This window comes from Botrytis porri (assembly GCF_014898465.1).
Source record: "Botrytis porri strain MUCL 3234 chromosome Unknown BPOR_014, whole genome shotgun sequence".
Classification (NCBI taxonomy): Eukaryota; Fungi; Ascomycota; class Leotiomycetes; order Helotiales; family Sclerotiniaceae; genus Botrytis; species Botrytis porri.
This window is the reverse complement of record NW_024066088.1, coordinates 566,915-589,112: the sequence shown is the minus strand read 5'-3', so window position 1 is coordinate 589,112 and position 22,198 is coordinate 566,915. Positions and strand designations below refer to the sequence as shown.

Here is a 22,198-nt window from a genome sequence, read left to right as displayed (position 1 = left end):
TATCTGGCTGAGCTTGAGCTTGAGCTTGAGCTTGAGCTTGGGTATGTAGGGAGGGGATATCGATAGGATCACTAGGTAGATATCAATATGATGAATTTTGTAGATTTACATAGTACCAGTGCGTCTTTCCTTGTGAGCGAGCCGAGCATATAAATATAGTTTTGTGAGATTTTTTCAAATGAGTTTCTTGAATGTTTGGTTCCGTTCTCTCCTGTAGATACCTATGTAGGTGTGTAGAGTCTTCATATATGCGGAGTATACGGAGTAGGTATATACACACTAGGAGATATTCATCAAGAAGCCTCGAAACCCCCAAAAAATTCAATTCCTTGTCGTGATTCATGTCTAGGTATTTATTCTTGATGCTTTCATGCCTCGGATTCCATCAGGTCAGATGAATCTCGATCTTACAGTCTCAAAGTCGTGGAATCTTGGAATCTTGGAATCTTAATGTCTCAGCGTCGAATATCAAAATCATGTGCAGGGCTGAGTACCTACCTATCTGCCTACCTACCTACCTACCTGTACCTAAGTAATTTTTCTTGATGGATAGATCACATGATCAATACCATGACCGTTACGGAGATCTGGAAGTAGAAGTAGAAGTAGAAGTAGGACTAGAGTTGATAGGATTGGGATTCGAGATGGAATAAGATAGGTTTTTAGTCGTATTTGGGATTCGATGGATGGATGGATGGATGGACGGATTGAAGGGATTGGAGGGGTGGTGCCTCGGACTTGGGATATGACTGGAGGTTGGATCAGATTGAATATGATTGGCGGTGGCTAGATTTTCGTAGATTTTCGTAGATTTTTCTTTTGGTGTATTTTTTGGTACATTCTCGGTGTGTTTTATATATTCCATCATCTTTTGGGGCTAATAGCATCCGGTTGGGATCGCGAGCGTAGCATGGCGTCTAGAGGGAAGGGAGGAGATGTGGTATTGGTTGATTTTTGTACAGAAAACTTGGCTATACCGGACGACACAATTGGTATGCCTCGTACTATATATATACTTGTGTTGGTGATGACAATAATGGTACTCACCAAAGCGGAGAGAAAGTACGACGTATACGGAAATTGTATGGTCAAGCCAAACATACTACAATGTATTTATCATTATCATTATCATTATCACCAGCCTTCGGTTTGTTCGGATGATTTCCAAGGTTCTACTCTACTATTATGATGGCTTCTTTTTCGTTTATGCATTCAAAGATTCAATTCAGGTTATTGTAGCACACTTGCATATGTATTGCGTATTACCTAGGAGTAACTCGACTGAACACCACGTAGGTATGTTTTATATTATTTATGGGTATTTCATCTCATGTTCATATTGATTCATCGGCAATGTACAGAGTACTCCTCTAAGTGACGAAATATTCAAACCATTCATGACTTATCCATTCCCTCATCCATCTCATTAATGATTAAACTTTTCAACTTTTCCTCCCCAACCACAACTAAATTAAACAGGGGCACATCCTTAGGATCCGCTTAACCGTTGCACCACAAGAAAAAGCTTACGAGTCCTGGTTGCGTGTCGATGCAAGCTCATACATATTAGCCCGTCAAACTTAGCCAGGGCCAAGTTTGACGGGCGATGCAGTGACAATCTCATAATCTGAATCTCGATCATTCAATGGTCCACCATAGTCCACCATCCTGTGGTGCAACTTGCAAGAGGTGGTAGGGCTACAGAAGTAAACTGGACTGGGAAGGAGGTGCTAAGATCTTACATAATGTTACATTGTCTTATGAATAGTTAAGTTAAGTTATGGTTATTTCATGCCCCAGTCTCCAGTTCCCTCGACCGATCTGATCTGATTCGATTCGTAGGTGTGATGATTCGTAGGTATCATTCGTACTTTGATCTCGCTGTGATTATCTTTTCTACTTTGGATTTCTTTTATATTGGACTGGGTAATTAATTGATTCTTTCTCTTTTCCTGTCAAAGTCTCGTATCTTTGGTCATCAAGCAAGGTTTGTTCTTTGTATTTGTTGCTGCAATCTGTACTTTGCCATTGTTATACACACATTCTTTTGGGAACTCTCTTTACGATTGATGTTTCTTCCTTTTTTTTCATTGATATTTAACGAGAAAGAGAGAGAGGCTCCTGAAAGCATAAATTCATTTATACACTTTTGGTTCATTGAAGAATCAACAGAAAAGAGAAGGTGATAACATATCCGCTCTTGGCGTACGCAACGCCAGCTTCCTTGGCAGCATCATAATCCTACCTGTTTCAGGAACAAAGTTAACAAGGCTGAATTCTATCAGAAATACGAAAACTTTGTGTATTTACGAGTACTTGATTTCGGGTTTCTCGTCTTCTCTTTGGTTGCGATCGCGGTTGAAGGGGAAGGGAGGAGACTATTGAATTTGTCCGGTTTGTTGGTAGTTGGACTTGTGACAATGCGCGCTTTCACTAGATTGGGTGCGTCGGTGTTTGCGATGGTTCTATCGTTAATGACCATCTTGGCTCTATTACCTCAATCAAGATATACCGAACATTTGAGGAAAATTGAGATAGGAGGGACGAGTATCAATGATGTGACGGATGGTTTATGGGATTGGGCAAGTAGGGATGATGATGATGGAGGAGATGGAGGGGATGGGGAAGAAGGAGGTGTAAGATTGGTGGTTTTTGGAGACAGTTGGGTTGATGATACCATCGAAGAGAATGGGGATGGAAAGGGTAGAAGTTGGACGGAAGTTCTCTGTGAAGAGGTATGTTTGGATTTTTCTCCTTCTTCTGACGGTTGATTCTCGAATTTGACCGATCGAGGTTTGACAATTGGCACATTTACTAATTCAACTATTTTCAGCTCTCGTGTACTTCGAAAATCAATCTAGCAGTCTCCCAACCCGCATCTTCATACCCATCGTCACCACCCACTGGTGCATTTTCATCCAACAAAGTCTACCTGTCTTCCATCGAAAACACCGCAGGCCAAAATGATAATGAAACGAAAATAACTCCCGAATCTATGCTCCCTGATCTTGAAGCTCAAGTAAAATCCTTCATCGCTCTTCCTCTGCCAAACAAGAAACTCAGGGAAACAATCTTTGTCGTCTCATTCGGCACATGGGATGTATGGCATTACGCATCTCTCGATTATACCAAAGCTCATGAGGCCCAAAACAAAGCTGTTACCGAAATGTTCGCACAACTCGATAATTTATACGCACATCATAGGGAAACTTTGGAAGCTACTCATGTTATCGAAAAACCACATAATGAATCGCATGTTGTGCCCAAACCACAATTTAGAATTGTCATCCAGAAACTTTTCGATCCCACAATGTTGCCTGGTTGGTTGAGTCAAAGGCCTATTCCATTGAAACCTAGTTCTGTGGCGGAACATCAAAAGAACGCTATTTCGTTAGTGAGGGATTGGGATAATAGTGTGGAAAACTTTATCAAACCTTGGTTTGCTAGTACACCTGAAGCTACTACTACTTCTGAATGGGCTGAACCAGCACCAGCACCAGAAGAACAGGGATCTGGAGATGCGGTTCCAGAAACGTTCGACCAGAATGAAGGACAACAATCGCAATCACAAGAAAAGCGCGAGTCAGAAGGCGATGGTCAGGCGGAAACTCAAACGAACATCCCTCCACCACAAAAAGATATATATTACTATGATCTGAACAGATTTCTCACGGAAATTATTATAGAACATCAATTGGAGGATGAAGGATTATCTGATGCGAGTGGACTTGGCACAAAAGAAAGTCGATACATTTCCGTATATGATCCTTGTGTACGAGCAGGAGATGACGGGGCAAGCAAGAAAAGAGGACCTGGAGAAGAGCGAAAATCAGGGAAACTCATTAAGGGAGATGAAAAGAGAGGAGAGATGAAGGATACGAGAGCATTGCCAGATATAAATGGATTACTTATCTGTGAACAACCGGATGAGTATCTTTTCTGGGATGATTTTAATATGGGGGGACAAGCGAAGGAGACGGTGGGAAAGGAAATCGCAAAGATGGTTAGAGAGGGGAAGACGTTGAGGAAGAGTTGGGGTGATGGGACGGTACCCGGAGTGTGAGTGAGTGGGAGGTTGTGGGAAGCCAAGGAAGTTAAATTTACGAATAAAGCATTTTTGGAGTTTTGAAGTGGAAAGAAGCGTGCATAGCATGGCATGGAATGGAATGGAAAGGCGTTTGGGTTTGGGTTTGTGATTGTGATTGCGATTGTTATTGCAATGGATACTCTTTTTGCGGAGTGGATTTTTTATATATTTGTATATACCTTTATTTTGGGTTTTCGGATGCTGGAGGTGGATGGGGGAGGGGTGAACGTGGGGGGGCTGGGTGGAGAGGTTGAGGCAGGGTACAATGTTATGGTTTTAGAGTATCTATATATATATACCCATGCGATTTTCTTTTGTGGATATGATGAATGAGGGGGGCAGAGGGAGATGGAGATGATGTATGTAGGTGTGGTTGGAAAGTAGAAAGTAGAAGTTTACTTAGAGTTATGTGTCTGTGTATACTTGCTTGCTTGTTGATGGTGATGGTGATGGTGATGGTGATGAAGTTGAAGGTATGGGATGATGAAATTTGGAGGAGAATTGTGTGGGTAATTGGTTTGAGAAGGATACGGAAGACGTAGCACCCACGGTATTCGTAGGTCCTAAGTGTCTATATTGTATTCTATCTGAAAAGCTAGCTAAGTTACAGGAAATTGTAGGTCTTATATAGACGCTACAAGAGGAGCTAGTCTCTTCTGCTCTCGCTTGAAGCTACTGTATCCCGCATTCGCTAAAGACTGCAATACAGTAGCTAATGAATTGAAGCTATTCACTAGATCCTAATGATCAGTGTTCATACAGTAATTTTGGGGACATGGAATGAAGGGTGTGAGGAAGGGTGTGTAGGGATGAGAAATGAGAATGGGAATGAGAATGAAAAATTGTATTATGAGGGTGAGAAAGAGAATGGATAAGTAAGTAAGTGAGTAAGTGAGTAAGTGAGTGATTAAGTGAGAATGGGAACGAGTAAGGGGGGAATGGAATGGGGATGGAAATGGAAACAGATTTCACCAAATTTGATCAGAAGGAGAATGAGTGGAATGAGGAGGGAGAAAAGGAGAAGAAAGAGGAGAAGAAAAGAGGAGAAGAAAAGAGGAGAAGAAAAGAGGAAAACAAGGCTGAGAGGGAGAAGGAAGAAGGGAGAGGGAAGATGGCGAGGAAGATATAGTATGAGGTGTATGAGGTGTATGAAAGTGTTAAGTTATTAGGAGTATTGATTATGGGTTTAGGAAAAGAAGAGATGAGAGGAGAAAAGAGGAGAGGAGAGGAGAGAACAGAAAAGGAGAACAGAGAGAAAAAGGAATGAGAATATCGTGGTACATATCGATCCATATATCATAAAGTAGCGCATACACCAAAGTCGTAGAGAATTATGTCTAAAAATTGAAAGCGTAGGAGTGGTAGGTAGGTATGTATGTATGTATGTATGTATGTATCGTTAGGAGAGAGTAGCCGAAAGTAGAAAGTTGGGATGCGGTGGAAGGAGACAAAAGAGAAAGTGAGTAGCTATTTAGTAGTTGTCGATCTTGATGTTGTGCTCTGTGCCGAGTGGGGATCTGTCTGTGCGAATGTCAGGCGAAAATTAGGGGGAGAGTGAAAGTGGACGATGGAAGGGTGATAGAGAGGTTGTGAGAGCTGAGAGAGGTTGTGAGAGCTGAGGGGTGAAAAATACATGTAGGTTGGATATTGGTAACTGATAAGTATTTCAATTCAGAAGATCGATACGAGAGAAATTCTAAAAGGGGAGTGGGATGTAACGAGCGTTTCGTTATTCATTAGCAAGCGCTGATTCTGTCCACAATTCTGGATCCAATAGACGAGGTGTCAAATTACTACAATCGCTGTGTATTAGCCTGTTATTATGAATCGACAGCTGTTATATTATAAAGCGACTACCTTTGACAGAGTGCAGCAGGCAAATGATACGTATTTCAGGACTTACCCGTATCATTATAGTTGTTTTCGGAGATCAAGACAGTATTGTGAAGCTACTTTAGCACGTGCAGCTCATCTCGGAAATGTGATGTAGAGATTGGAAAGCTTGACCACTCACTTATACATCCACTCAAACTCGCCAAAAGAGCAACTATATACGTGTAGATGAATTGGTTCTCAAGACGTGAATGACTTGCATTTAATAGAATTCAAAGAGAGGAAGATAGAAATTCAAAGGGGCTGCGTACCAGATATTATTTCCAATTCTGTTCTTGAAACAGATGCTTTGAGTCCAAGTCGAGCAAGATGGTTGGTATTGAACATTCAGAAAACTTCACATGTGAAATTGTGGAAAAGTTAGCTGTGAAGCTAGCGATGGAAGCGAGGGAGATGGTAGATATGGGTTCTGTGTGTGATAGCTGGAACTAAGGGAGTTAAGCGAGCTCGGACAATGAAACTAATGCGGAAGAGCGACAGTTGAGGGTTTGGGACCAGATTATGAAGTTTAAATCAATGTTATGGTGTCAAAATGATGAGGGAATGTAAGAGTTAAGGCCCCGGCTTATTGCACACCACCCTTTTTCGTGATAAAATCCCCGCAAAAATACTGTTTTCCTATATAAATTAATTATTTTCATAATTCTTTAACTATTTGAAGAATTAATTTGAAAATTATATATTTAAGAAATAACTATATAAAGAATATTCGGTTTGAATAGTTCCTTAAAATTATAAAAATTAATAAAATTATAGGGTTTTAAAACTGAAATTTTTCAAAATTTATAATATATAATGCTTTTTCTATATAAAAAAAATTACTTATTTTAAGTTTTTTAATACTTTCAATTTTAAGAACCTATAACTTTATTAAAAAAAAATAAGTAAAAAATATTCCATTTGTTTTTTTGAATCATTTCAATAATTTTCAATCTTATGTTATTTTTATAAATTTAATTCATAAATTAATTGAATTAATATATAATTTGAAAGTTGAAGAAATGAAGGTTTTTTGTAGCACGCTACCCCGTAGCGTCGCTTACCTAAGAAGTGTATATAATAGTGTAGTCTCGAGAGAGAAGAATGGAACAGCTTTTACAACAATCACAAAGATGCACCCACATTTTTGGTGTGTTTTCGCTTAGTGTGCGATAAGCCGGGGCCTAAACTCTTACGATTGTTTAAGAGAGCATCGAATTCAGTATAAAATCTCACAATGTCGGATTTATCCATCAAAAATCTTGAGGCATAGTCAGTGCGATGGGAATTTCTTCACTTATGTTAATGTCATTCGGTTCTCCCGAATTGAAAGGTACCCAGAATCTTGACCCGATAGTAGTACTCATTTGTGGCTTTAGATTCTTGCAGATTATCTTGCTAATAATTTGCCTTGGGCCAATTTTGCTTCATACGGTATTTTTCGGATCCATTGTACGATTTATTAGAATTTTACCCTGATTTCATGTAGCAAGGACTAATCTAGCTACATTTTTCCGGCATTCTGTTGGGAAAATTCTCAGGCCACTCAGTCTGATACTGAATATGTGCAACATATGATGTTCGCTTCATGACTAGCGTGACAACAAGGTGTAACTTGTAAGGCTTGTGTCCAGGGTTGACCTTGGCATCACGTTCCCAATATTCTTTCTCGAGCTACCGATGGGCTCTCTTACTATGATCGTTGTAGGCGAGAATACTTTTCTCAATAATTTCACAAAACCAACACAGAGGCTGGTATCTTGACAATTTCCAGCTCATGATTTAAAATCAAGTACTTGAGAACCTATCCGACTTCGACTTCTTGTACAACCGAGCTTTCGTGCTCTTCCTCTGATACTTTCGTCCAACCGGGCTCGCTAGAAGCACGTCTGTTTGTTATCCGCATTAAATTAGATGCCCATTACAGACCTCTGGGGTTCCACGGATAAACAACTCACTTTTGATTTTGATGCATGTCTTACTTGGATATGTAGTGCAACACAGTTTACTTCTTCCAGTAAGACCAGCTGTTGGTATATCCTAGCCCTACAACGAATTGCCGAGCCTCAGCTATGACCATTGGATTTCAATAGCATGATGTTATTCTCCATTTTGATGGAAACATTGATTGTTATTTGATTCATACTCGATTTCTCAGAGCTTCCCAGATGCTCATGAATTTCTTAACTTAGAGCTTACCAATTGCATTGACTGTCAGTGATAATTGATAAATTGGTTGTCAGTCTAGCCGGATACCTACGGCGGCATCTTTCACCAGTGGAACGGCCAATGCTATTGTAATTTATCAAGCCAAGAAGATTGTTCTACGAGTTTCCGCCTTCTCAACTGCCGTCTAACCACCTACTTTCCACACTCAAGTTGAAGGCATTTTGTACAAAGCCGAGGAAGAACATCCAAGTGCTTGCCGATAAATTTACCAGCCTATAAGAAGGCTTTGAATTTGACCTCTTTTGGTTTTGCACAACCTCACAAAGCGGTGCTTCACGGTATCAATCAATGGACGTGAAATCGTGCGTAGGTAGTCCAGATGCCTTTTCTCATCCATTGACTCGGGCTTCGGATATCAATCGCCGTCAAGGAGGTCAGGGACGCGTTACTTGTGGATATTACTATGGAGATACGCAATCTCCTTTATATATGGGAACAGACTCAACCTGTACAACGGCATATCCTCTTGGAATTTGGGGTTCCTGTATCTATAGTAGCAACGTTCCAGTTTGTTCGCTTTATGGTGCTTGTGTAGACGACACTAGATGCACTGACGGATGTACGCCCAATGTCAATTCTAATATAAATGCTATTACAGTCACATTATCTTGGTAGGTTCTCTCACAATTTGAAGTGGATAAGCTGGTCTAATAGCTATATAGTTCTACAGATTACTGCCAAAGCTACTTGCTGTCTGACCAATCAAGCCCCAGTCTTGGCACCCAGACTTCATATACTTGCAACAGTACCTCGCAAATAGCACCGGTACTTATTTTTGCGTCAGCACTAGAGACTCCAATGAGCGTGCTGGCCAGCACGACCTCGGTTTCTGATATATTGGTTACCTCATCATTTAAATCTGGATTTATTGTAGCTTCTACATCTTTTGATCGACAATCAAGTTCGAGTTCGTCTACTTCATTAACTAACTCCCTATCAAGCTCCAGCTCCAGCTCCAGCTCAACACCAAGTACACCCCAAGAAACAATAACAACTGTATCTCCAAACCACGCCAATTCTTCTCACAACAGTACCGGCATAACAGTAGGAAGTACTATAGGAGGGGTTGCCCTTATTACCTTAATAATGCTCATAATGTGGCTCCTCCGTAGACACAGAAAAAGACACGCTCAACTATCAAATACCGAACCACATTTCGATATGAGAGATCCTAGCGATCACGTGCTCGAGTTAATGGAAAAGAGTGGGAATACACCTGAGATCGAAGGAGAAATGCTAAGAGCAGAGATGGAAACCCCAAGAATAAATATGGAGCCGGCTAAGATAGACAGTCCTAGGCTTAATAGTGAAAGGTTTGAGATGGGGGCGTAAGGATTTTTATTAAATGGTGGGGGATGAGAAGGTGAAACTGTGCTATTGCGTGTTTAAATTTAGATAGAGGCCAGCCTCGTATTATGTGGTGTTCTTGCCAAGGTTTGCACTCATCATACTATCACTAACACATCAGAAATTGAGATCCGCAGATCGAACGTTCAATATCTGTGAATAATCACTTAATAGATGCGAGGTGCAAAGTTCCTCATTTAGTCGAATTTAATGGTAGCAAATGACCAAAAGGATTCTGGGGAGGATCGCCCCTGTTCAGTTTCATGTGGGAATACCGACACACATTGGGAGAAACTTTGGCAACCCAGCATGCGGTGAGCCTGAACACATGCAGGATGATATGCCTCTAGAATTGCGAAAGATTTAACGCACCGAATAATACTTGAATTCCACTCTAGAGCCTTCTTATGTCGATCGATTATTCTCGCGGACGTTATTAGCTTGAGAGCAGCCATTCTACGACGTCTGTAACTCACATCTCCATACTACTTTCATCGAAAAGAAATTTACCATGTCGGAAAGAATCTCTTTGGGGACCAGTATAGTCCAGATAATGGCGACTGCAACTTTGCATGAACCATCGTACATTACTGTGACGTCAGTTAGCACCATGATAGCCTCGGGCTCTATTTCATACATAAGCGCTGCAAGCGAATCATCAATATACTTATACATAACTGTCAGCAAGACAGTAAATGCAACATCTGTTCCATCGTCTACCGAGTCACGTTCCTTGGTGACACTTACCTCTCGTTCATTGGCGCAAGAAACAGAACTTGAAGCGTCATTGACTCAAAACTCCAATGACGCGTTTAATTCTCAGTCATTGGTTCAAGAAACAGTATCCATTCCATCACCAACTCAATCATCTATCGAAACCCCTCATCAAAATACAACAGCAATCATCGCAGGTGCTTTGGGGGGATTTATCTTTGTGTGTATGCTTCTCGCAGGGTTCTACTTTCTCCGTGGTTATCAATTGAGGCACCAAACCTCAACTGAATTTAGAAATGGCCATCCAATACTTCCCGGGAAAGATGATGGAAATGATCATGTTCATGAGATGACAGGAGAAGGAAGACTCGGATGTCCCCGGCAGGAGATTGAGGGGAATAGTGTTTCTGAACTCGAACAACGAGGTAGCGGAAATCATCAGGAACCAGTTGAGCTTTCATCTTCTTTCCATCGCATCGGTACAAGCTACTGGTTATGAAATCTTCAGCGCAGAATGTTGACTCTGTAAATATGATTCTCACGTCCTCTGTAAAAATTCTATTTATCTGAAGTTTCTGAGGGCATCAGCTTGCTATATTCCAAGCCTTCAGGGCCACGCCAAACTAGTCTGGTAGATCAATCCAGTTTAAACGTCAGACATTCCTACCTCCTTTTCGGCTTTGCTACTCTATTTCTGTTCATATCATAGAACTTTCCTTAGTCCTTTTTATATTAAACTTTTGGCCTTTGTTACTATCCGGTGTCTCGTGTGGCATCTTGTCGAGTGAGTAGAAGTCTTCTTAAGCTCGACAGCGCGGAATCCCCATCATTTCGGGCTACATCAACGGCACTATACATCTACTCGCCTAGCAAGATAGCATAGTAAACTTTGCTTCTTGGGGAATTGTCCACTTTAGATCTCGACAACGACACCCCTTGCCACCAACTAGAATAGATGATAAGTTTTGGTTACCAGATTTAGACGATGAGATAGACCCATTCGAGAGTTGCTGCGAGGGAGGAGATCAGAGATTGACGGGTATTCACGTGCGGCTTCGGGGTTTAGTAGGCTTGCTTGATAAATTGGAGTTTATGCGTCACTGCTATGTAAGATCTTACATCCAAATTTGAGACTTCTAGACTTCCCTTCCAAGTGATTCCGCTGACCTCATAAAATATCGGTGACAATGGATGATTCGCAAGCAGAATAATAGCAATGGTACATTACATCAAGCTGTTGACATATTGTAACGGAACGCAGTAATGAGGCAAGAATACTAACAGAAGTTGATCACTCAAACTGAACTGTGTAGCACCGATAAGGAGACACGAATTTGCTACTTGTGTTTTCGATGTGATTTTTGAGAAAGATTTAAAGAATGTTAAGAGGTCAAACTCAGCAATTCCAGCACTAGTTTCCTTCTGAACAGAAGATGTTCTAAGCATGTCTTCCAGTTTCAAGTCAAAGGATGCGCAGAAAGAGTGAGTTCCGTGCCAACTATTCGGCCTTTCTATGCATTCGATACATCAGACTTATTTAAGTCAATATCTTGAGATTTCAAATAGTGAAGCTCACTACTTCTCTACTTGTCGGATGATATAGAGCAGCGCTCTACAATAAAATGCTGAGCGACGAGACTAAAGAGTGTTCCGGTTCGTCTTAGAAACTAAGTATTATAATATCCAACATCGGACGGCTACTGATACTTTGTGGCTGAGCTAGATATCCAGTAAAATGGTTAATTATCTGGATCAGAATTTTCACTTTAGCGGAACTGGGGGTTCCCGTTCAAAAATATTGGTCTCTGGCTCTCAACTATTTCTGTACCCATCTTCAAACTTCTTGAAAGGTCAGTACTGCGAATTATTCTAGGAGGCATTTGTTAAGCTTAGCTAATTGTTACAGATGGCGATTCTTTATTTTTTCAAAAGGGCTTTTACTGGTACAGGCCCTGGCGGTGGAAAGTCCTCTAACTTTCAGGATGTCAACTCTGGGTATGCATCTGTATCAGAGATTCCAACAGATAGGTTTGTTCCATCTCAGTGCAGAATCAAACCATTAAGAAGACTCATCACAATCACGGAAACCTCAACGATTATCGTCCCTTCTTCGACGCTAGGTGTTATACCGACGGAAACTCCTATAGGACCAACTGTAACTCTTACAGTACCATCTACCACTAGAACCTTGACTTCCATCGCAAAACCCACCGTATCTACCACTAAAACCTTGACTTCCATCGCACAACCCACCGTACCTCCCACTGGAATAGCTGCGATTGCTCTTAGTGAGATCTCTAGCTGGAATGCAATTGCCGCAACTGCGACAGATCCGATAATGAAGGGTGCATTGAAGTCCGCCATTAGTCAAGAGAGTCGGGTTGCCAGCTTGACTCCGGGTTCTTACACGGCTGTTATCACAATATCACCCGCTGAACAAACTATTATCGACAAGGCAAATAAAGATAGCGTTCGAAATCAACATACCACCACTATAGTCTTGAGTTGTTTCGCTGTTTTGCTGTTCCTAGGATGTATCTACATGCTCGGCTGGTACTTTCTACGAAAGTATCGTCGACGAAGAGGAAGAAAAATGCCCCCACTTACCGAATATGTTCCACCCAATTTAGGTTCTTTGGGCGGTTTAATAGCCGAGATGGGTCGGGAAAACGTTATTGAGCGAGAGGAACACGACAGTAGAACCGATAGGATTCATAGGGTTCCGAGGGCTCCAAAGCCTCCAAGAGTTCATAGTACTTTGCAAGAACTAGAGATTCCAGCAGGGTTTGCAGAGTTACATGGCTCTGTTCCAGAAATACAATCAGTGAGATGTACGGGACTACAACATGAAGGCGAAGGGGTAGCGAACTCAGAGAGAGTTCTCTGCGAAGTCTGAGGGAGATCCTAGTGATGGCTTTCAAATTTGATGTGCGGGCGGTTTTGGGCTGAGGGAATAGAGTTCCACTCGGGAACGATGCAAGTGTTATTTCATTTACTTTGATACTCTTTTGGTCTAGATCTTGATCTTGAAAATACTCCGGGATGAGACATACAAACTCCAATGGGAGGTCATTCATATGAAGATTATGCATCCCTCAACTAGTTTAATAATTTTCACAACTCTTCACAAATTCTCATGTGCAGTTACGATAATTTAGATCAGTAATAGCAGTTGCTGACGTGAAACAAAATTTGGTGTGCTATGAAAGTAAAGCCCCGCATGAATGACTTGGACAAAAATTTGGCAATAGATAAAACTCGGAGAGACATATGCAAGGTCTACTAGGGATTCTGTTTACTTGACTAACAAATCATACCTACCTACACGATGCATATACAACTTCTTCGTACAAAAGACAGATTATCACGATTGGAACGCAAATATTGAGATTGAATTGATTGATCGTGTACAACTTGAAGCGTCTTCCCTTCACCTTTATTCCACCCTACCAAAGAGAAAATAGGTGTTCTTGGTATTCTCTAACATGCAAAGAGCAAGCCAAGGCTCGATAGTTGAGCCCAAACCATCTAGTCTAATCACCCACCATCTTTTATGTAGCTTGCTCTTTAGCAGGGCCTCAGCAGGCATTCATGATCTAGCACAATTCTTCCCAGAATGCTAACGATATCTAAATTCTAGAGGGGGTTCCCCAATAGAGAGCTTACCTGGCTCGCGCACATTCCTGGTGTGTCTCAAATTCGTACACCGTTTCTTGTCAACCTAATGAGTCTGACTCTTGGACCTCCGAGACGTCTCATGTTAGCCTTTCTAGCACCTTCATCACGATGGAGCCTTTGGTGTCGGATATCTGCCTCGTCGCAAAGTTCGATAAACTCTCCTAAATATCTCTCATAGCACACCCGAGTTCCGTCTTTGTTTAATTCCATCAATTCCCAGTGCTCATAAGATGTGCATTCTGTCGGACCATCATTAATTCTAACGACGAATAGGACTTCTTCGATGGCGTTACAATCTCTAATCAAACCGTAAATAGATGGAAAGCGTTCTCTCGAGTTTGCAAGAGTTACATCAAACGCAATGCTGTGGGCGGGCTTAAAGATATCTCTTATGTTGCCATTGGCAGATATGAAATTGTAAAGTCTACCTGTTACAGATCGCCACATAATATACCATTTGTCGTAATAGATCGTGTCTGCTCGAAGATTTGCATGGATGAGGAACTCATCAACAGCAAGCTTTGTCTTGTTGTAAGTTCCTGGCATTTTATGAAAGTGTTTCTGGGATCCAAAAGAATGCTTGTAAATTTCAAAGCTTCCATACGAGATTCGCGGTTGATTTGTAGTACACTGGCAACCACGTTTATAGTTCGTAGATATACTGTTCTGTCGCCGGCTGAATCTAGAACTAACTCTTCTTGCAAGGCAAAAACACGAGGCATAAAGGCCATAAACTCTCCAGATCCTCAAGCGCAATTTCTGGAGCGAGACGTGGAAAACAAGTGAATGTATCAAGCTTTTTGCCGTTGCCGATATTCAAAGATTCTGAAGACTTCTTTTAACTTGCAGATATCAGACAACTAATGGTAGATGGTGCCCGGTCGAAGAAGTCGTCTGTCGTCATCGCATATTCTGCCTCGTAGTGCCATGTCAGATCAGCAATCTGATGTTCTCTCGTGTGTATTTCGGGCCAGCTACAGATTCTTTCTAATTCAGAATCGTCGGCGTAACGGACGGGCTTGGCTTTCTTCAACTCATCTCGAGAAGTTCGATGGAAAGGTGTATGCTTAATTAAGCTCATAAATGAAATATCTTTATTGCTACCTTCTTCGGCAGCTGCTGTGACATTTCCGAGAGGTGCGAGGAAGTGATTCGCGTTGTAATTGAGTGTTATACCGTCGTTATTCGTTGTATTGAAAGGAAAGGTTGATGATCTAGATTGCTATGGGTGATCAGAAATGATGATGTGAACCTGGGGTTGTTGGTTGCAGATTGCACGTCGGAAAGCTGAGTGGAAGTCACGGACTTAAATTACAAGAATTCGATATGACCTAAATAAAAGGTTGTAGTGAATTCTCAACTCAGCCACACAGTAGACCAGATGGATGTTATCATTTTTTATTTATATCTGTGAGAAGGGTGAATTTCTTCTTTCCTCTGATAGACCTATTTCCAACAAAAAGATCAATTGTATCACCAAGTACGAATCTCCCAAGTATGGTGATTCATAATATCCTGACTGCACGGCACAGTCTGCCTTTTCTCTAGGACAGATATCCAATAATAGTATGGTATATCTCCTCACATCAACGGCTTATGACTATAGATTTATCGTTGTAGTACATCCCGAGGTCCTCTAAGAAATCGTATACTAAAATAGATTGTAATTGCTATTCTTAGAGCCACTTGATTATGTGATTCTGCCCCTCTCCTATAGCTATTGCTCATGATACAAGTAGCGCCAAAATACTCCTCGCATACATGATGTATATCTCGATCGATGAATGATTTTCGGTAGGTCAATTAGATAATATACATAATAATGCACATCAAGAATAATACAAGCAGAAGAGGCCTCCGCAAAGCGTAAACAATCAATTCACAGTCTGACCTCCACTTGGGCTAGGAAGAGGCCGGCCTATCATGGACTGAGTTAACCTTAAGTGGTGGGAGTCTGATCTCTCCTCTGAATATCTTGCTAATAATCATTAATACGAGATTGCCAGGATTATTAACAATGAGGTTTGCGATTAAGCTCCATGTCGCGGATGGCACTTATAGTCTATTCTGTCCAGGATATGCGTAGTCAAGGATACTGATCGAATTTGTCTGAGTCCTCAAGACCCATCGAGTAAAGCAATCTATACAGTTCATCATAGATGTACAAGAAACATCAATGGGAAAATGATTGGTGAGTCTCAGTGCAATGTTCGTTGAGAACGTTGGGATGATATTGAGTGTAAGGCAAGTCGAGGATCGTGAAATCGAGGTATTGAAGTATTGGATATTTTTGTCGATGAGTGAAGCAACAGGTTCTGAGTTACTTTGATCATTTTCTACAATGGGCATTTGTGTTAACGCTAATATGTAGGTTTAGCTTGGATTCCAAACTATGCAACTTCTTTGACTAAGCATGACTTCTAGTCAGAAGTCTGACTTACGAACCATGCATTTGTTCGAAAGAGGAGTTCTTGACTTGGAAATCCTCCCGTTTAGGTACGATTAGGAACATCTTCGAATCACACTGTTGATGTCGTCGTCTTCGCTTAGATCATACCGAAAAGGAGAGCCCGGCTCACGTGACAATGTAACGTCACATGATATGACTTTTCCGGATTATCTCTCGACCGAGAGTGTAACATCGTGTGTTCCACCAGCTCAAGAATAACACCCAGCAGCCGTCAGTATCATTAACCACCATGTTGTGATAGGGTGATAGGCGCTCTGGTAGCACATCACGGAATTGACAAGCTTGCATCTTCACCTCTACTAAAAACGTTCACATATCTGGGCGCGCCGCTTTCGAAACATCATTTTAGGAAACAGAGAGCGCTTTCATCGAAAAACTATTTGTTCTACAATAAGATGTATTCAATCTCATGTGAATCAGAATTGACGGGTCTGGGAAGGAATTCTCGTTGGCGTTTCACGGTGTCTAAACATGATGAATCGGTTTCTGTCATTTTATTTGCATTATTTGTCGTCATTGCTATTTTGTTCATCATCGGGAAGCTTTAAAAGTTTGAAGTTTGGTTTGAATTTCATTGTTTGTAATTATAGATCGAGCAGGCAAGGGTTCAATTGAATGCTTTGAAGCTACATGGCCGTGATGGATTCATCTATCTCCGCCCGAAATAATCGGCGCATTCATGTCTCGACTATTCTCTTTAGTATTGTGATTATTTCATTAGAAGTTTTTACTGAATTCATTGACTACTCCTTTCATAATGACCGAACCCCAGTTTTACCAAGTTTGACAGTTCATATACTCGTTGCTCGTCTTTAGGACCCTGATACTCCCTCCATTGTTTCCTCGATATCCTCCAGCCGGCAATTCCAATCAATCCCAACAGCATAACTCCTTTGAACCTCCTCGCAATACTATTTTCGAAACTATCTGCTTCCGAAATCCCAGTAAGTCTTCTAGGGAGACAGCACACAACTGCAACAGGCCCCCACGAGTCCTGGCTACTCGCAAGCCACTATCCCAACGCGAAGATTTGGGTGTCTAGCTGAAATTTCTCTCGGAAACAACAAAGTCTTTATATCTCCAACTGCGGGGCGTATGCGTAACATTCTTTGATACGAGTTTATGGGTGGTATCTGGAGAAATGGCACAATACAAGATCTCACATAGATCGAGTCTTGATTTGTCAAATCCGATACAGCTGGTTTGACAAGTATTCACCTTCTACAATACATCTTGCAAAGCCTCTTGCCTGATGATCCCGGACACAGGAATATTTTGCTTGAAGACTGGTTAGATTAACATGGAGATATCAGAATGAGAAGTGGTACAAGATGGAGATAAAGCTTCCAAACTTACACCTTGACCCGAATACTTCACACACAGATCAAAGTCAATCTCTTACGCTGAAATCCCCTCTATTCCCCCGAAAATACTATCTCGACAAGCAGAATCGACATACCTTCCAGGCTAGCTTCAAACTCAAAAGCTACAAATACCGACCACTGATTTAACTCGATAACAATCAACAAATCTCACAGAAATGCCGCATTCTTGCCAAGATTCGCTTTTTCCATCTTCTCACGCCGAAACAGGGCTATCCGTCTTTCTTCTAATTCTCGAAGCTTTCAACGACATATCTACAGAGTCCGTCATTTATTTCAAAAGCTATTGCTAGCAGAAGTACATCTACAAAGTATTTCACACCATCGTCCCGATTTCCCAGCAAACTGATTGATCCTCGAATTTCTTGAGAATGCATGTTAAAAAATAAAGTTAGAGACCACAGGAACAGATAGGGTAATGGGTAGGCAGCCAGATACGGAATTATATCACACGGGTATGATAACCCTCCCGCGGCTCTGAACAGACTGAGTTTATGAAGGAAGAAAAAAATCAAAGACGTTCTTGGTGGATAAGTTGGATGGCTAAAAAGAGATTAGATGAACTATTCTCGGATCTCGCAATGGATTACTGAGTGGATGTGCCTGGATTTGAAAGATGGGGTATGAGCTGTATTTCATAAGACTGGCATGGCAGTATGAGACACAAAAAATCTCATGCTCTTTCCAAAATTCGTTTCATTCCGGTGATGTTCCATTACTACTTTGACAGTTAGATCGCCGTAAGCACCCAGCCAGACTTAAACTACCATCCATTCTTCGACGGATTTTGTGTCTGTCTATGGATAAACTCCTCATCATTTCCCTCGTTGGGGACGATGTATAGAAAGTCTTAATCCTTCAAGGAAGATAATAAAGTAACGCCTGACTCCACGCTCAAGCACAAATCCGAACCCATAATTCCCATCTCCATGCATCCGTGCGTGCATGCGTGCTTCACACCACAGTGCACAGTTCTCCCATTCTAATCAATATATTTCACACCCATACAAACACACATACACACCCCCACTAAACCTACTTAACCCTCGCCATGATCGTCTCCCCCCCTCTCTCCAAATCTCCCATCACATTCCCCCACCTCTCCTTCACTCCCTTCAGCATACTCCTATCAAAATCATCTCTCGCTCTCAACACTGCCTCCACCCATCCAAGTTGCAAATCCCAATATTCTCTCTTGAACCCCTCTACCACATCCTGCACCGCTCCCTTCTCGCACTCCAAAATCTCGAGGAAACTTTGCGTCACCGCCCATTTGCCTACGATGACATTCCTTACATCTTCCGTGAGATACGTATTACTATTGAAGAACTCAAAGGCGGTTGAGACATCGTTGAAGATTTTATCTTTAAATGGATCCGCTCTCTTGAATTTCGCGCCTTTGTTGCGGACGCAGCAGAGATATCGAATGAGCAGTTCGATGGCGAGTTCTTCGATGAAGATATCTAGTAGTGATTGATGAAGGACATTCTTATAATCATTGATATATTCTTCGAACGTGACAATCATTTGCTTCATAGCTGTATTTGTGTACCATTTTGGTGTGAAGAAATCCGGCATGACGGTTTTGAAATCGACGGCGAAAATCAAGGTTGCGAATTTGGATATGCAATGGGTACTCAGATCGACATATCCATCATTTAGGCTGGTGATCTCGACGTCTACTCGTTCGAGGTATGTAGTTGAGACGAGCGGTTCGAATTTCTGTCTGAAGCTCGTAAGGTATCCAAATCTTCCCTCATCTTCATTATCATCAATACAAGCGATTTGATCATTAGCAGTAGCAACAAGCCAATCCTGTAAAGCTTGGAAACCCTCCAGTTCAGTAGTTGCATTGAAGTATTTCGCGGCTTCAATATCGAGCATCTCTTGCCATGTTTGTTGACGAGTCTTCAGCCGCACGATCATGATATCAACCACCCCTTCAACGATGTCCATTCTCTGACTTGCACCTGCTGCATCAATTTGTTCACGTAACATACGCCACATATCGACCAAGTTCTTCGTTCGAAAGTATCCATATTCATCCTGATCCAAATTCGAACCATCCACATTCCTTCCATCGAAATCTTTCTTTTCTGTTGCGAAAATCCGATCAAGCCATTCATCCAAGTACTTGATAATGATTTGTTCGAAATTCCTGATCATCTCCTGTTCTCTTCCATCTATGACATGCGGCTTCAGTTCATCTTTCTTAAACCCCAGCTTATTCATTTTCGTATAGTACTTTTCCGGCCAGTTCAAAATCGCCAAATTATTGGCCTGGGTCGTCTCTTTATCGTCGATCATATCAATGAGAAAATCATGCATCAATTGATGATAGATATTCCCATATGTCTTGAGGATTTTCCATTTCTTCGGCATCAATGGTACCATTCCTTGTTTAACCGCATTCAAATCGTTGAAGAACCATCTCAAACCCTTCTCCAACTTCGAGGGGTCCTCCAAAAATGTCTGTTTTGTTCCTTCGATGTCCGCTTCGGCTTTAAGCTTGATAGCCATCAAAAACTTCTCCTTGTACCCTCTCGTACTCTTCGCCCCATCTGTAATACTCTTAAATCTCGCCGCCATCTCCTTATGATCCTTCAACGCCTCCTGCAGTGCCATAACCCTCTTATCGCTCTTCTCCTCGGCCTCAATAACCACCGCCAACCTCACCACCAAACTGCTATTTCCCTGCACAACCACCTCTATCAGATTCATAGCCACCTTCCCAATATGTTCATCAAACCAATCAATCGTATCATCCAGCCTCGCAAAGCAATCCTCCAACGTCCCCTGCAATCCCGCATCATCAGCTCTCAATATCTGTTCCATAGCATCATCCCTAATGTTCCTCAACTGCGTCAATTCATAATGAATCGCGAGCAAATTGCCCATATTATCCTCATCTGCATCATCTTCTCTCAAAAGCCCCTCCACCTTCGTTAACCTCTCATTAAAATCCACCAAATTCCTACGCATCGTTTCTACCGCCATGAAATTCCTATGCGTCTGGCTCACCAGATTAATATTCGGGAAATCCTTAATCATATTCTGCGCCTCAGCGCATAATTTATCAATCTTCATCATCTCATCTTTGATCAACTGAACGGTTCGCTGGCCATCTGTAATCCCATGCATGCCAGCCTGGGTAACTTCGAGTTGTTCTTTCAGACCAGAACGCAGTTGCGAATCAACGGCAGACTTCTTGCGCGTATATTCGAGTTTCAAGGCGGGGATTTTGTCGAGATCGTCCGGATGGTGGAGAAGATCGGAGAGCTTGATGGAGGAGACATCCATTGTCATTTTTGCGGTGGTTTGGGAGCTACAGGAGCTCAAGAAGGAGGGGAGTAGGGGTTATGCGCGCAGATTTTATTGAAGACCGGATGGAAAAGTGTAGCTCTCGCAGAGCTTTGTTAGCAATTCTAAATTCCCAGGAAATGGTTCATAGAAAGCAAATCAAAAATATGTGCGATTAATAGAATGTTCAATGGTGCATGAGATATTACGTGCATAATCCCAAAACGAGGACTAGCGTGGCACGTAACGGTGGAAAGAATTCCCGACTCCCGAGAATCCTGGTTTGATATTTACGATTTATTTCTCCCGATTGAACTTTCGATATACTGGCAACGGCGACATTTACAGTGCGGGACAAGCTATTGAATGCTGTGCTGATTTTTACAAGGTGTGTTATTTCATTTAGTTTTTGGTTCTCCTTATGCACGCTGCGATTTTCAATTTCTACTCCTCCCATTCACTTCTTTCTCTCCTTCATCTCAGGAACAACCCCTCTAACCTCTCTCACAGACACTCAAAACACAACAACCACAAAACCACCGCCCACAATGTCCGGCACCACCACCGCGGCCCCTCTCGCGCGCGCCATCCGTTCATCCAAATCCCTCCCCTCCACCCTCCACCAAATCAGCAAAAACGCACCCAAAGCCATCTCCCAAACCTCTCCATCCACCACTCCCTCTTCATCCCCAACCAAAGTCTTCCATCAAAAGCCCTGGCAGAAATCTCCTCCTCCTACACCGACATCCTATTTCCGCATCACCCTCACCCGATCTGCTATTGGACTCCCGAAGAAATCCTCGCGTGTGTTGAAGTTCTTGGGATTGCATAAAAGAACGAGTAGTGTGTATCATCCTGTTTCTTCCGATATTGCAGGTCAGATTATGAAGGTTAAGGAGTTGGTTGAGGTAGAGGAGACGAAGGAGAGGAGGACTAAGAGGGAAGAGAGGGAGAGCAGGAGGCCGGAGAGTGGATTTGTTGTTGAGAAGGTGTTGGAACCCAGTGTGGTCTGAGAGATTGAGGAAGCGAGGAATGGAGTGGATGGGACTAGGAGTAGAGATAGCATGGAAGAGAATAACAAGGAATGTTGGAATGGAGGGCTGCTTGGAGCCACTGGGA

General features: G+C 42.0%; 7 protein-coding genes across 7 annotated transcripts; 5 read left to right on the top strand and 2 right to left on the bottom strand.

The window, feature by feature from the left end:
• Positions 1 to 2,420: 2,420 nt before the first annotated feature.
• Positions 2,421 to 4,063, top strand: EAF01_009549 (uncharacterized protein; the record flags this gene model as incomplete). The annotated part of the gene is made up of 2 exons (XM_038917805.1): positions 2,421 to 2,735; positions 2,834 to 4,063. 2 exons carry the CDS (start codon positions 2,421 to 2,423, stop codon positions 4,061 to 4,063), a joined length of 1,545 nt encoding a protein of 514 aa, XP_038766614.1.
• A 4,413-nt stretch (positions 4,064 to 8,476) lies between these two features.
• On the top strand, positions 8,477 to 9,520 carry EAF01_009548 (uncharacterized protein; the record flags this gene model as incomplete). The annotated part of the gene is made up of 2 exons (XM_038917804.1): positions 8,477 to 8,799; positions 8,851 to 9,520. The coding sequence occupies 2 exons, from the start codon at positions 8,477 to 8,479 to the stop codon at positions 9,518 to 9,520; spliced, it is 993 nt and encodes a 330-aa protein (XP_038766613.1).
• Positions 9,521 to 10,088: 568 nt separating this feature from the next.
• Positions 10,089 to 10,748, top strand: EAF01_009547 (uncharacterized protein; the record flags this gene model as incomplete). Its single annotated transcript, XM_038917803.1, has 1 exon — positions 10,089 to 10,748. The coding sequence occupies one exon, from the start codon at positions 10,089 to 10,091 to the stop codon at positions 10,746 to 10,748; it is 660 nt and encodes a 219-aa protein (XP_038766612.1).
• A 1,407-nt stretch (positions 10,749 to 12,155) lies between these two features.
• On the top strand, positions 12,156 to 13,145 carry EAF01_009546 (uncharacterized protein; the record flags this gene model as incomplete). The annotated part of the gene is made up of 1 exon (XM_038917802.1): positions 12,156 to 13,145. The coding sequence occupies one exon, from the start codon at positions 12,156 to 12,158 to the stop codon at positions 13,143 to 13,145; it is 990 nt and encodes a 329-aa protein (XP_038766611.1).
• Positions 13,146 to 13,942: 797 nt separating this feature from the next.
• On the bottom strand, positions 13,943 to 14,473 carry EAF01_009545 (uncharacterized protein; the record flags this gene model as incomplete). The annotated part of the gene is made up of 1 exon (XM_038917801.1): positions 13,943 to 14,473. The coding sequence occupies one exon, from the start codon at positions 14,471 to 14,473 to the stop codon at positions 13,943 to 13,945; it is 531 nt and encodes a 176-aa protein (XP_038766610.1).
• Positions 14,474 to 18,814: 4,341 nt separating this feature from the next.
• On the bottom strand, positions 18,815 to 21,085 carry EAF01_009544 (uncharacterized protein; the record flags this gene model as incomplete). Its single annotated transcript, XM_038917800.1, has 1 exon — positions 18,815 to 21,085. The coding sequence occupies one exon, from the start codon at positions 21,083 to 21,085 to the stop codon at positions 18,815 to 18,817; it is 2,271 nt and encodes a 756-aa protein (XP_038766609.1).
• Positions 21,086 to 21,627: 542 nt separating this feature from the next.
• EAF01_009543 (uncharacterized protein) lies at positions 21,628 to 22,092 on the top strand (the record flags this gene model as incomplete). Its single annotated transcript, XM_038917799.1, has 1 exon — positions 21,628 to 22,092. The coding sequence occupies one exon, from the start codon at positions 21,628 to 21,630 to the stop codon at positions 22,090 to 22,092; it is 465 nt and encodes a 154-aa protein (XP_038766608.1).
• Positions 22,093 to 22,198: the final 106 nt, after the last annotated feature.